We start from the raw sequence: 15,706 nt of genomic DNA on the forward strand, positions 1-15,706 counted from the left end.
TAACGTCCTAATTAGGGGCACATTCATACACCAGTATTTGATTTACAGTATTCTGAATTCAAATAAAGTAAATGCATTAACTTAGGGGAAACAGAGGTGATGCAGGGGCTGTTATCCACCTACCATGAGATGCCTGGCGCAACTGAGATGTAGCATTCCACCTTTTTCTTTACATTTTGCATCTTACCCGCATTACAGATGTAGAAAAACCACTACTCAAAGTGTACTAGAGATGTTGGGCTGTGACATTAACCATACCGGAAACATGTACTAAGCTGCAGATGAAGCACAACCAACGGAACTTACCTTAAGAAAAAGCAGCATCGGAGAATTTTGTATACGAATTCAGACTCAGGGCCTGATTCAGCATGAGTTGTAATTGTGCATAAATTTGCACAACTACAACTCATTCCACAAACATGAGGGGGGCGCCACGCACAGGGCAAGGCTGCCCCGCATGCCGGGTCCTCTCCCTTCCCCCCCCACCGCGCTAAAATGCAAACTCTCGCTGAACAGCGAAGCGCTCGCATATTAAGGGTAGCCCTCTGCCTGCGCAGCCTAGCAGCGAAGGAAAATGGTGAGTCACCATGTTTCGAGTCGCAACGGCTGCGCGTGACGTCACACATCCGCCGTGGCCCACCCAGCAAGCGGTCTGGAGCATGACACCCCTCAACGCCGCAATGCCATCCCCAAAACGCTGCGTCGACGCCCCCGCCTGCCCCCAAAATGCCTCTGCCTGTCAATCAGGCAGAGGTGATCACATACGTGAGATGCCGTTGCATCTCACTGTGTTTGCACGCGCAGTGTGGCTCCTACGCGTGTGCACACCTCACTGGGGTTTCAGTATGTGAACGCATCGCTGATGCATTCCATACTAAATTAGGCCCTCCGTCGCACAAACAGATACAAACTGATCAAAATCCAACAAAGTAGTTCTGTCAGTACTAGTTATTTTATTTATGTGAATAAGATGCACAATTTGAGCGAGAAAAGATGCTTGGTATGGCCAAGTCACCAAGGACCTGGGCCAAGTCACCAAGGCAATATTTGGCATGACTGATGCCACACTGAATGAGGACACATCCAGGGGCGGATTGGGAACAAAGAGCGGCCCTGGAAAAATTTGTACTAGTGGCCCCACATGGGCAGCACCAGAGGTGTAAGGTCTAGCCATGGGTCATGGCAGCAGCACCCTCCCCCCAAGACTTTCCAGATAGTGGGCATGTCCAGCATCAAGGGGGAAGTTAAAAAGAAATAAAATTAAATATTATGAGTACATTATATGATACTATAGTGCTTGATAATTATGACTCCTAAAATTATCAAATCAGGCGCTCTGATATAAGGCACAAAATAAAGCTGTTGGTCACCCAATTTATATAATAGAATTGATATACTGATGTCTATATACTTATAGCTGCTCCCACATGAGTATTCTGCGATACTCAAATAGATACAAAGTAATTGTGAAACAGGCAATATCACAAGAGAGCGCTTGATACCGATCATTACTATATAAACATTTTATTCAATCACATAAAATAAAAGCATAAAAAATGCAATGCATATTTTCATAAAAGAATTATTCTCACTGCTGATATTATTTACACGCTGCCATATACTGTATCCCAATTGTATATTGCACAGATGTCCACATCCAAAAGACCAGTGTGGCTGGTTCGCTCCAAAGTAAATTATAAAGTCCCAATTTGTTTTAGGGAATGTGAATGGTGTTCACTAGATGGTGAGTGTTCAGCTGTATAAACGATGGGCGCTATGCTACTACCTGCCCCGACCACCAAATAATTTTGTGCTCACCACTTATTCCTTAGAGTCTCATGTGAGGCTGGCTGTCAGCATGCGGAATCCGTTGTGTTTGGTGGGAGCGGCGGTGTTGTATTCAGTTCACCGGGGAGAGAGGGCGCCGTTCGTAGCTGTAGAATTCAGGCAGTTTGCCGTGTGCTGGAGTCCGGACTGTGGTGCTGTGCTTGTGTAGATCTCAGGGAAAAACAGCAGCGTGAGATGTCCTTAACATGTTTCTCCGTGAAAATCAAACCACGGTTTCATCAGTCGGTCGGGGGAGGTAGTAGCATAGCGCCCATCGTTTATACAGCTGAACATTCACCATCTAGTGAACACCATTCACATTCCCTAAAACAAATTGGGACTTTATAATTTGCTTTGGAGCGAACCAGCCACACTGGTCTTTTGGATGTGGACATCTGTGCAATATACAATTGGGATACAGTATATGGCAGCGTGTAAATAATATCAGCAGTGAGAATAATTATTTTATGAAAATATGCATTGCATTTTTTATGCTTTTATTTTATGTGATTGAATAAAATGTTTATATAGTAATGATCGGTATCTAGCGCTCTCTTGTGATATTGCATGTTTCACAATTACTTTACATTATATGATACACCTTCAGAATTTAGGAAACTATATCATTCTTTAGAAATATAAATTTTCTTGCTTATTACACCAACCGTATCCCAATCACTATTCACTCAATCTTATATGTCAGCCAAGCAGGCAGACAGAGCATACACTAGATCAGTGGTTCTCAAACTCGGTCCTCAGGACCCCACACAGTGCATGTTTTGCAGGTAACCCAGCAGGTGCACAGGTGTATTCATTATTCACTGACACATTTTAAAAGGTCCACAGGTGGAGCAAATTATTTCACTTGTGATTCTGTGAGGAGACCTGCAAAACATGCACTGTGTGGGGTCCTGAGGACCGAGTTTGAGAACCTGTGCACTAGATCATCTGCAATCACAGGCTACGTGGCAAAGTAATTTTCATATATGCAAATTATTTAGCATCTTATTCATTATGTCTATAAAAAGGACCACATGTCCTCAAATAAAACAGGCCCCACGGGTGCGTCGGCCCACCAGGAATCTTCCCTGTAAACCCTATGGACAATCCGCCTCTGGACACATCTGTATTGTTTTGTGCAGAAAGTCAGATTTATCTTTGTTATTTGGTATCTTACACACGAGAGGTAACACTAGGCTGAAACATATAGAAGTATTTTAGATTTAATTTTCCATACTGGGAATAAAATCCAAGTACAAACACTTGTATCCTAATTTCAGTAAGATAAGTTTTTTTTTCATTAATGAATATTAAATCTAAATCTATATGACAATCAAAATATGGCTGTCAAAAGACTTGAGAAATAAAAAGTATTTTTTAAGGGAAATTCCCATCTGTTCCATTGTTTGCATTGCATTTTTTCACGGTTTTCACTGTTGTAGATGTGACTTTCCTGGATGACAGAACTGTTGTAAAACATTAAATGTTAAGCATGTAACAAACTAGTGGGTTGACATAACTAAACCCAAACTAGTGACACGTTTCATTTTTATAACTGGTGGTCACACATTTCTCAGTCTTATATAAGCCATGCGGACAATGAGAAAAAATAAAAAGTCTCCCCAGATTTCCAAATTTCACCTTTAAGCAACCTTTATGTTAAAAGAAAAATCATAATAATTCTATAAAACTAAAACAAGATAACAAACTGTCAATGAAGTGAGTTTCTGTAACAGGAAATGTTTCACTGCTATCTCTGCAATCTTCTGGTGGGTAAATCCCTAGTCTGCCCAGGGCCTTTTTCTCTATGCACGCTTACTGACCTTATCACATCTCTTGAATTCAAATACCACCTCAATGATAACAACGCACACATTACTTATCAAATCTAGAGCTGGGAATTGTGATGACACCATGGCTTCTAATTAGCTGATCTGACTTTCTTCCATTTCACCCTGGAAGACCTTCTGTCTTTTCACACAAAATACGGTGCCTCCAGAGTTATTTATATTGTATTAAACTTCTGCCAAACTTCTATAGCTGTAGCTTCTAGGTCCAGGATTCAAACAGAAAACTGAATGGGAGATTACACCAAGGAGTCTATTCATGATGTAGTGAAAAGTGTGGAGAAGTGAGCATGACCCCTCAGTGACGGAAACGGGGGTGTGATGGCGGCACTCCCACAAAGCCACGCCCCCTTTCCCGAGACCACACACCCCTTTTCGGCGGGATGGGGCTACCCTGCGCAAAAGTCCCTCTTCAATCAAACAGAAAGTTGGGAGGTATGCATATGGTATGTAGCATTAGCTGTACAGGTACTAGAGTTGGCAATGACTTGACTTGGGGAAGTGTTCTCCTAAATATTTAGCATTTATAATAATCTGCGCTGTTATTCAGGTGATTCACCTGCATACAATCACTCATATGTTATAGTCTGCGAGTTGCAGAAACCAGCGTGAACAGCAATTTAGCACAGAGACATAAATCGGCAATAATTTAAAAGGCAAAACCAAGTGGGTGTTGCCTTTATATTACTCATGCGCTAAAACTATGAACTAAATTGCCGGTTCTGATTAAATATCGTGACTAGCCAACGGGGAGGTAGAGTCTTTGCATTATGTTTTACATGTCTTCAAGTGCCAGCATGGAAAAGGAAATCAGCCTGTTGTTAGTGAACTGTGCCACTTTGCTTTCAGAAGGAGTAAAGTTATCCAGACCTTAAATAACCTATTCCATTACACAATTTATGATGTTTTTTGGGGATCTGGCTGTATATACTTAAAAATATAGATTATCAAGTCCCAGCGAGCCACAAAGTCCCTTCTGATCAATAGGATAAGCTTCCCATGTGTACAGTACTGTCTTGTTAGACTTAAGGGGGGTACACACGGAGAGATCTGTGCTTAAAATCTAAGCAATCTGACTAGATTGCTTAGAAATTAAGCATACATATCTCAGTGTGTATGCCATAAAGCGATAGCGATGCGCAGCCCCGCGCATCGCTATCGCTGATTGTAGATTGGCCTGCATGCAGGCAAAATCTAGTACAGTCGCTTAGCACATCGCTCGTGTGTACAGAATGAGCGACGTGCTACAGCGATGTACGTCACTCTCCTCTGCCACTCCGTCCTCTGCCGGGTCCAACCTCCGCCTCCTGCCTCTCCTGGTCCCGCCTTCGTCTTCTTCCTCTGCTGGTCCCGCCTCCGTCTCCGTCTCCGTCTCCTGCTTCACCACCACAGACTAGAGTCACACCAGCTACAGCCAGCCAGCGCAACGCACGTCAGCAGCAGCAGCAGCAAAACGGTAAGTGCCAACGGGTGCGCTGTGGGCAGCATAAACGGCATTGATGGGTGCCGGGGGGGGGGGGGGGGGGGGTGTTTGCGTGCGGTGCGCTGAGCCCCTTGTTATCGACCGGGCTGTATTAACAGCCGTGAGGGGACACACACACACACACACACACCATTTTCATGCATGTATTTATAGGGGGGAGTGTGTGTGTGTGACACTGTTATTATTAATATACTGCCGGGGGGGGGGGGGGGGGTGTGTGACACTGTTATTATTAATGTACTGCCGTGGTGGGGGGGGTGGGGGGGGGGGGGGGGGGGCTGGGTGTGACACTGTTATTATTAATATACTACCAGCGGGGGAGGGGGGGAGGGGCGGGGCACCGTTATTGATGTTAACTGGGCTGTATGTATTTACAGCCGGGGGGTGGGGTGACACCATTATTATTAATGTACTACTAGCCGGTGGGGGGGGGGGGGGGAGACCATTATTATTGATGTTAACTGGGCACTTGTGTGGGTTGTATTAACAGCCGTGTGGGGGGGGTTCACTACGATCTGCCGGCGACCAGCATACCGGCGCCGGGAGGCCGGCCGCCGGCTTACCGACAGTGTGGCGAGCGCAAATGAGCCCCTTGCGGGCTCGCTGCGCTCACCACGCTACGGGCACGGTGGCGCACCACACTATTTTATTCTCCCTCCAGGGGGGTCGAATAAGTGTCGGTATGCCGGCTGTCGGGCTCCCGGCGCCGGTATGCTGGTCGCCGGCAGATCGTAGTGAACCCCCCCCACACGGCTGTTAATACAACCCACACAAGTGCCCAGTTAACATCAATAATAATGGTCTCTCCCCCCCCCCCCCCCACCGGCTAGTAGTACATTAATAATAATGGTGTCACCCCACCCCCCGGCTGTAAATACATACAGCCCAGTTAACATCAATAACGGTGCCCCCGCCCCTCCCCCCTCCCCCGCTGGTAGTATATTAATAATAACAGTGTCACACCCAGCCCCCCCCCCCCCCACCCCGGCAGTACATTAATAATAACTGCCTCTTCCGGCGCGGCGCATGTGTGCGGTGGCTGGGTAGGAATTTCCCCTTCCCCCTCGTTCCTCCCCCGGCTCCGTCCTCCCAGCCAGTAGCAGCACTCCCCCCTGTCTGTGCTAACGTCCTCCCACATCAGTGATTGCATAATATTCATTAATTTCTCTCTATTTCTCTCTCTCTATCTCTCTCCTCCTGTGGATTACTTCGTTTGTCAGTGTAATTTTAATTTTTACAGGTGCCCCTATTGGATTCTACTGGACAAGTGGACGTGACCGGCGTGGGATGTAGGTAAGTAATCTGTCTCTCATTGTTACAGGTACCCCTATTGGATTCTACTGGACAAGTGGACGTGACCGGCGTGGGATGTAGGTAAGTATGTGTGAGTGTGTAAGTGTGTATTTAATAAATTTTTACTTTCACGGTGTGTGTGTTGTGTTTTTATTTGGGTATTTTTTTTGTTGTAGAACTACAGGTACCAGCGGGCCCGTTATTTCCCCGCATGCTGGTACTTGAGGTTCTCCAAGTACCAGCAAGCGGGGGAGGCTTGCTGGGCCTTGTAGTTCCACAACAAAAAACAATATTCTTTTTTTTTACATACTCATGGCTATCAGCCCGGCACCCACCGCCCAGGGGTGCTGGGGACAGCCTCGGGCTTCACCCCTGGCCCTTGGGTGCCTGAAGGGGGGGACCCCTTGATTTAAGGGGTCCCCACTCCTCCAGGGAACCCCGGCCAGGTGTGACTAGTTGGGGGGGTAATGCCACGGCCGCAGGGACCTACATAAATGTGTCCCCCGGCTGTGGCATTATGTCCCTGGCTAGTGGAGCCCGGTGCTGGTTTTAAAAATACGGGGGACCCCTACATCTTTTGTCCCCCGTATTTTTGGAACCAGGACCGGACTAAGAGCCCGGTGCTGGTTGTCTAAATACGGGGAACCCCTGTCCAATTTTTCCCCCAGTATTTAAACAACCAGGCCCGGCTCAAAGAGCCCGAGGCTGGTTATACTTAGGAGGGGGGACCTCACGCATTTTTTTTATTTTTTAACCCATTCAGACCCTTCTCCATTAATGGGGAATGTCCACTAAGTAATGTCCACTAATGGGGGGGCCATTACGTGTAACAACGCTACTAATGGGGGGGCCATTACGTGTAACAATGCTACTACTAGGGGGGTCATTACGTATAAGGAAGATACTACTACTTGGGGGGAGCATTATGTATAGGATGCTACTATTACTTGGGGGGCATTAGATATAACAATAATACTACTACTTGGGGGGCCTTACGTATAAGGACGCTACTACTACTGGGGGTGCACTATGTATAAGGATGCTACTACTACTTGTGGGGCATTACGTATATGATGAATAAGATTGTGCTACATTGTGGCGTAATTTTGAATGGGGGTACTATTGTGTGGCTATGCCCCTTACTTGTGAGACCACACCCCTTTTCCCGGTGCGCGCCAAAGGAATATGGGAGGGCGCAAATTTATAGTTTGCAGGGGGGGCGCCGAACACCCTAGCACCGGCCCTGGGTGGAGGGCTGGGTAAGTTGATGGTGGGCGAGTTTGTAAGCCATTGGCGGTGGCAGCGGGCATCGGCACAGGGGCAGTAGCGGGCATTGGCTCGGCGGCAGTAGGGGGTCATCGGCAGGATTCGGCGAACATTATGGCTGTAGTGCCTCACCAGCCACTGACCTCGCCACACGCCACTGGAGTGTGGGCTGTATTAACAGCCGGGTGGGGGGGGGGGGGGGGGTTGTTATTAATTATGTTTTTATGAGGCTGTCCTGTGTATCGAGCGATACATATATGGGGGAGTGTGATGCGGCTGGTGATAGCGGTCTAGGAGAAGATGGATGTATCCGTATGATTAGACAGGCTGCTTAATGTGCTTTGAAGCTGTATTAGCAGGCGGGGGGGGGGGATAGGGGGTGTTACTATATGTTTGTGGTGCTTAAGTGGCTTTACCTGGTTGCAATGTGTGTATAAGCGGCTTTACCTGGCGCAGCGTGTGTATAAGCACCATTTCCTGGTGCAACACGTGTATAAGCGGCATGGTTTTTTTAATGCGAGGGTCAACATATTTTATTAAAGTTTTTCCTTGCTTGTTATTTAAATAGTGTTGTTTTATTTTTCTCACAGCAATGGCTTCTTACATGGACCGGGAGTTCACAACTGGATTCATTGATGTGTATCGGGCCAGCGAATGTCTGTGGAAGGTCCGTAGCAAGGATTTTTCAAACAGACAGAAGAAGGATCAGGCCTACAGACAATTGGTGGAGTACAGCAAAGCCCATAACAGTGATGCTGATCTACTTTGGGCGAAGAAGAAGATAGCAAACTTGCGGACGGTGTTCAAGAAGGAACACACACGCGTGATCGAGTCTCAACGTTCAGGAGCCGGAACTGATGATGTTTACCAGCCGACGCTATGGTATTATGAACAGATGAAGTTCCTTTTGGAGAGAGAGGCGAAATTACATGGACAGGGTAGCCTGGATAAAGAGTCTCCTAAGACGCCAGAGGAAGAGGGGACCCTTAATCCGGTAAGTTAAAACACTTTAAAATGTTCAACTTTATCATTGTTTAATCAACGCCCTAATGTTTTATTTTCTTTTTTTTTTACAGGAATCTACCCCGGAGGTAATGAACACTTCCGCAACAGAGGCAACAGAACTGGAGCTCAGTGGTGAGGAGTCAGCACCATCTCGGTCGACAGCACCACCAAGGCGGAGACAAAAGAATTCATCATTGAGTTCCGATTCTGCATCCTCCAGCACGGTTCAATTTATCCAACGGGCAGAGGAAATGCTTAATAGGCCACCAGACTTCTATCGTCAATTTTCAAACACGATAGAATCTCAGATACGTGTAATGCCCGAAACTGTTTTTAGAACTTTCAGGCGCATAGTATTTGATGTATTGAGAAGGGCCGAGGATAATGACCTATCCGATGACCTGGATCTAATGTCAAATCCTGTGCGGCGCGCACGAAATGCCCCACAGTCCCAGTATCCTTATCCCCAACCATACTATTATCCGCCGGGTAATCCTCCGCCACAGCGCCCTTTTTTTTCGCCGGGACCCCCACCTACACCCACTCTGCCCACTCCTCCCACCAGCACTTTGTCCACTGGATTGTACTCAGCAATGCTGAGTACACAGCTCCCCCCAGAGGACGAGGCTACTTTTTTCAATTATTAAATTATAATTTTTTTTATTAGTTTTTTAGTTTCCGTTGGACAAATTGTTCCATGTTTCCTCGACTCTTTTATGTTGTTCATAGTTACCATAGTGTCGGTTTTTTGTCCTGGACTTTTGAACGTTGGGATATTGGTCATTCTTATCGATGAATCCAGTTGCATAAGTGTTAAAAATTAATATATTTTTATAAGTAAATTATTTTCAAAACAAAAAAGAAGTGTTGTGTATTTTTTATGGTTTATCATTATATTTTTAATTTTTGGGGGAGTTATGATAGGAATGCTGTTGTACCAAATTTGTCCTCACTTATCCCCCCTTAAAAAAATTTTTTTTTAAGGGGAGATAAGTGAGGACAATCCTACCTTCAAGGTACTGTTAAAGGGGACATTTATTACAGAGGGATGCGGTTAAGATCTCTGCGTCGGGTTCCCAATAGCCACAATCCTGACATATTCTCCCCCTGTGGGTGTCCATGACACCCATAGAGGGAGACTAAAAATTTGGCAAGCAAAGCGAGCCACAAGGGGCTTCTTTGCGCTCGAGCCGCTGCCGGCATTCCGGTGGCCGCCATCCCGACGTTGGGATTATGACTGTCGGGATGCCTGCTGCCGGGATATCATACTGATTCCCAGGGCCAGTGCTATGGTGTCCGGCGCCCTCCTGCAAACTGTAAATTTGCGCCCCCTCAGACACAGAGGTGATACAGTGACTGGGACGGAACACAGGGGTGATGGCACACACAGGTATGCCTGACTTGGTTCACACTGTTGGATCCCATTAGTCCTCACTTATCCCCCACAAAAAACGACGCAGTCGTGAAGTGTCCTGGGTATACCTGACCCCAGAGTTCCTCATGGCTACGTTGTTTTTTAATATACATGCAAAACACACACAGGTACATACTCTGACAACAGAAGTTTAAAACAAGATACATTTTTATTTTGGAAATAAATAAAAAAAATACAATAAAATATAAAACCAATCAAGCATATGTAATGTCTATCAAACATAAAAGCAGTTAAATGTAGGAGTCTTGCCAATCCACTGCACCTACTCCATTAAAAAAGGTCAGGTAGTCGTCCCTGACCTTTCTAGCCTTTAAAGTGGGATTAGGTGTGGACTGTGGCCTTTCAAGTCCAGGCAACCTAGCAGAGTCCACATCAGAGTTGTCGGCCTGAGCAGGCAACCTGGCAGAGTCCACATCAGAGTTGTCGGCCTGAGCAGGCAACCTGGCAAAGTCCACATCAGAGTTGTCGGCCTGAGCAGGCAGCCTGGCAGAGTCCACATCAGGGTTGTTAGCCGGAGTAGTAGATGGGGGGCATTTTGGGCCAGTCTTACGCCTTAGATAATTGTGTAGAACACAGCAGGCCAACACAACCCAGTCTATTTTATCCACCCTTAGGCCAATAGCAGAGTGGAAAATTCTGAACCTACTACTCAAGATCCCAAATGCGTTTTCAACTATGCGGCGGGCCCTTGAGAGCCGATAATTAAAAATGCGTTTCTCCTTGGATAAGTTCCTTTGTGGGTAGGGTTTCATGATGTGCTCGTGCAGAGCAAAGGCTTCATCTGCCACAAACACATAATTCAAGCCATGCATGCAGTCCTCAGCTTTCGGTAGGTCTAATTGGTTGCAAAGCAGCCTCTCATAAAACACAGTATCTTTGATTGATCCGCCATCGGATGCTCTTCCATTTTTCCCCACATCCACAAATATGAACTCATAGTTGGCATTAACTATAGCCATCAAGACTATGCTAAAATAACCTTTATAGTTATAATATAGAGATCCACTTTTTGTAGGAGGAGAGATGCGGACACAACAGAAAAAGACACACCCTCCCCTCCCCAGTGGCGTAAGTTCGTCCCAGTCGCCCGGAGGCATGATACATTTTGGTGCCCCCCTACACATACACACACATACCATATGTAGCTATCCCGCACCCATGGTGAACAGTAGAAGGGTGCTCAGGTACCTTTCCCAATAGTAATATAGATACACATAGAAAGTGGACGCATTCCAAGTCAGTCATTACAATAAAACAGACACCAGCATACCATTATAGTACACCTACAGTGCTCCCTCACCCACCAGGTCTCCATGGAGATGCTTTGGCGCAGCGGTGTGCCAATATAATTAGTGTTCACTGTAGTATTTTTTTTTTAGGGCAGGGTGCTGATCACGGGGAGGGCACATTTTTCATTCGTGAGGGTAAATTTTTAAGTTAAATGGGCAAACTTAGGTACATACTATAATGCTTGGTGCTCCCATTCCTATGGGCAAAACATGGACAGTGCGCACCGAAGGTGCGCAGCAAAAATCTAGGGGCGTTGTTTCGTGGGGAAGGGGCGTGGCCACATAATAGTGTCAATTCACATTACACCACACGGTAGTGCCCCTAATACACATTGCACCAGTTAGAACCTCCTATACACACTGCGCCAGGTAGAGGCTAGAGCACGTTATACATATTGCGCCAGATAGAGCACATTATACACATTGCGCCAGATAGAGCACATTATACACATTGCGCCAGATAAAGCACATTATACACATTGCGTCAGGTAGGGAGCACTGAGGCACATTGCACCAGGTAGAGAGCACTGAGGCACACTGCACCAGGTAGAGAGCACTGAGGCACACTGCACCAGGTAGAGAGCACTGAGGCACACTGCACCAGGTAGAGAGCACTGAGGCACACTGCACCAGGTAGAGAGCACTGAGGCACACTGCACCAGGTAGAGAGCACTGAGGCACACTGCACCAGGTAGAGAGCACTGAGGCACACTGCACCAGGTAGAGAGCACTGAGGCACACTGCACCAGGTAGAGAGCACTCAGGCACACTGCACCAGGTAGGGAGCACTCAGGCACACTGCACCAGGTAGGGAGCACTCAGGCACACTGCACCAGGTAGGGAGCACTAATGGCACACTGCACCAGGTAGGGAGCACTAATGGCACACTGCACCAGGTAGGGAGCACTGAGGCACACTGCACCAGGTAGAGCACTGAGGCACACTGCACCAGGTAGAGAGCACTGAGGCACACTGCACCAGGTAGAAAGCACTGAGATTAATGTTTACAGCTGCAAAATACTTACAAGGTTAATTTAGCCCAGGGGGACTCTCATGTACGTACCGGGTCCGGCGGCGCACGGCTGGATCCGGCGACGTGGCGGGGTCCGGCAGGCAGCAAACGGCGGGGCGGCAGGGCGCACAAAAATGGGCAGGGCGGGATTCAGCTGTCTAAAAAAGGGGCAGACACCTAGCGTGAACACTAGATATATATTAAAAAAAAGACAAACGCCTCATTCACTTAAACACACGTCTCACTTAAACACACACGCCTCTCACTTACATACACCTCTCACACACACCTCTCACACACGTGCCTCTCACTTACACACACCTCTCACATACACATGCCTCTCACATACACATGCCTCTCACATACACATGCCTCTCACTTACATACACATGCCTCTCACTTATAGGCCCTACACACATAGCGATTTCACTGCACGATATGAACGATCTTGTTCATTAATGAACGAGATATCGTTCATATCGTGCAGTGTGGAGTCCCCAGCGATGAACGATGCGCGACCCCGCGCTCGTTCATCGCTGGGGCCATGTCGGCTGTGCATGCCGGCCAATATGGACGAGATCGTCCATATTTGCCTACAAGTCTACGGAGCCGGGTGACGGGGGGAGTGAAGAAACTTCACTCCCCCCGTCACTGCCCCCCCGCCGCTGGGTCGCTCGTCGGCCACCTCGGCGGCGCATCGCCGAGTGTGTAGGGCCCCTTACATACACATGCCTCTCACACACACACACATGCCTCTCACTTACATACACATGCCTCCCACTTACATACACATGCCTCTCTCACACACACACACACACACACATGCCTCTCACTTACATACACATGCCTCCCACTTACATACACATACATGCCTCTCACACACATGCCACTCACACACATCACACACACACATGCCTCTTTTACTTGAATGTACAACTTTCCTTAAAAACACACACACCTCACTTAAAAACAAGCACACACAAAACACAGTACTTCCCCCCAAATACACCTCTCCCCCACCCCCCACACAGTGCCTACCTTTGGCTATCATCCAGAGCATGGAGGAGCAGAGAGTTCTGAGCTTCCCTCGGGTGGCTTACTAAGGGCCCGGGAGGAGCTGTGCTCTGGATCTCCCCCTAGCTGCAGCCAGTGCCATCTCTCTCTACAGGAGGCAGCTTCCGTGTCATTGACACAGCTCCTCCATCTGCAATAGCAGCGCAGTCCTCAGGCTGCGGGAGACAGTGGAGGAGATGCGCCCCCTTGTGGCCAGGAGCCCGGCGGCAGCCGACTCCACTGCCTCCCACAGTTCCGCCCCTGCCCCTCCCCTATAATACCAACCCACTATTTAAAAAGGTCTTTTTTTTGTTTAGAAAAAGACACACTCTCCCCACCCCCCTCACTATAATACCAACCCACTATTTAAATAGTTTTTTTTTTTGTTTAGCACAGATTGCTCAGCACAGATTGCTCAGCACAGATTGCTCAACACAGATCTCACGTGTGTATGGGAGATCTAGACACCGGGATGTTCAAGGGACATCTCCCGTGATAAATTGCTCAGAACACATCTCTTGCAGAAATCTCTCTGTGAGTATGGGCCTTAAGTGTTCACACAGCACAAATGCTGCAGCATGTCAATCATACTGTCACTAATTGCAGACGACAAGCGATCATGTAGGACACATTCAGCTCATGCGAAGAATGGAGGTTCCCCAAACATCAAATTTGTACGTAAACTATCAGGTGTGGATACAAATCTGAATCAGGACCTATGTTGTTTCTGTGTAACATACCAAACTCGCTCTGTAATGTCAGCTTTACCAAGAAGTGCAAAAGTACCTAAACTTCTGGAAGACCGATAAAAGTCGCTGAAGTAATTATTATTTGATTTTTAAAAAGTGTGACACATATTCATTACCGGTGTGCACCCCAGGACCCCTCCCCTGTATACATATTCAGATTGGTAACCAGTTCATGATTAAATCATTATCCGACCAAGCACAATAAATAGTTATGTTGTTCTAACACTTATTTTGCACTTAGTACCCTGTCTAAACAATTATTGCTTTACTTCGATTATAGAAGTCAACACAGGCAAGCAGAATAAGCTCCAGTGGCTTTAATGATAAGATTGCTGTCCAAATCAATAAGCACTACAAAGCATATTATTTAGTGTATTATTATTTTAAATGGCGATTAAACATGTCTCAGGGAATTGAACTAATCACTGAGAAATGTATAAATTACTCAAAAAATGCACTTCTCTGCAATCTCGGGACTATTATTTTAAATGGATCACATTCAAGTACATTAGGCCATGCCATAATTGGGTTTTGCTCTGTGTTCATTTAAATATAGCATTTATAAAGTCTAGCGAAGGATAAATGAATCTGCAGATAATAAATTAAACGTGTCATGTCAGTGAAAATCTAGGGAAAATAAACTATTAAAATCTAATCTTTCTAACATCCAAGATGGGAAATGTATGCATGCGTTATACAGGTGTCACAAGTCAGGCAAACATAATGACAATTAATGATCAGATACACAGTATGCCACTGTACTGGCATCCTAACTAAAGCACACATCCTAATATTCATCCTCTTGTCTTCTGGCACTGCCACGGAAATCAAAGAACAGCGATGGAAATGTTGGCATTGCTGCACAGACATATGACTGATACATTTAATTTTATGCCATAAATTGTCAAATATTGAAATGGGAGACAGAAGTAAACAGGTAAGATAGACCCGCTGACATGATTCATATGCAGATAAAGACATTTGCAACGGCATTAGCCAAACGTCAGAGTCAACACACTCAGCAATTATTTGTTTTGAAAGAAAAAATATATAAATGAAAAAAGGACACAAAATAAAAACAAAGTATATCTAATGAGGCCCATACAGCAGCAATCAGAAAAAAAATTATTCAAAGATTCTGCATTTTTCCCCTTGATTTAACAATTCTCCAATCCACCAATATGCGCCTATATATTGCCAATATTTTTCAGGTTAATCATTTTACTAGTAATGGTCTGCAACTTGGCTGATCATTACCATAAACTAGCAATCTACAGCCCCAACTGGTCGGTGAAATCCAACATGTAAGGCATGTAACCTGATTTACTGATTCCAATCACTTTTTGGTCAGAATTGGTGATTGGTGTACCCCATGCATAGCAGAGTTTTTGCCTTAATCACCTGCAAAATGGGAAGTTGAACCAATACTTCACAGATGTATTGGCCC

At 46.2% G+C, this 15,706-nt stretch overlaps 2 protein-coding genes across 39 annotated transcripts in view; one reads left to right on the top strand and one right to left on the bottom strand.

The window, feature by feature from the left end:
• Positions 1–15,706, bottom strand: part of PTPRD (protein tyrosine phosphatase receptor type D) — a 2,362,472-nt gene that overhangs the window by 457,287 nt on the left and 1,889,479 nt on the right. The gene's annotated exons all lie outside the window — the stretch shown is intronic.
• LOC134913813 (uncharacterized) lies at positions 8,199–9,553 on the top strand. The gene is made up of 2 exons (XM_063920008.1): positions 8,199–8,710; positions 8,793–9,553. The coding sequence occupies exons 1-2, from the start codon at positions 8,309–8,311 to the stop codon at positions 9,366–9,368; spliced, it is 978 nt and encodes a 325-aa protein (XP_063776078.1). The 5' UTR covers positions 8,199–8,308; the 3' UTR covers positions 9,369–9,553.

The sequence above is a fragment of the Pseudophryne corroboree genome, chromosome 1, assembly GCF_028390025.1.
Source record: "Pseudophryne corroboree isolate aPseCor3 chromosome 1, aPseCor3.hap2, whole genome shotgun sequence".
Lineage (NCBI taxonomy): Eukaryota > Metazoa > Chordata > Amphibia > Anura > Myobatrachidae > Pseudophryne > Pseudophryne corroboree.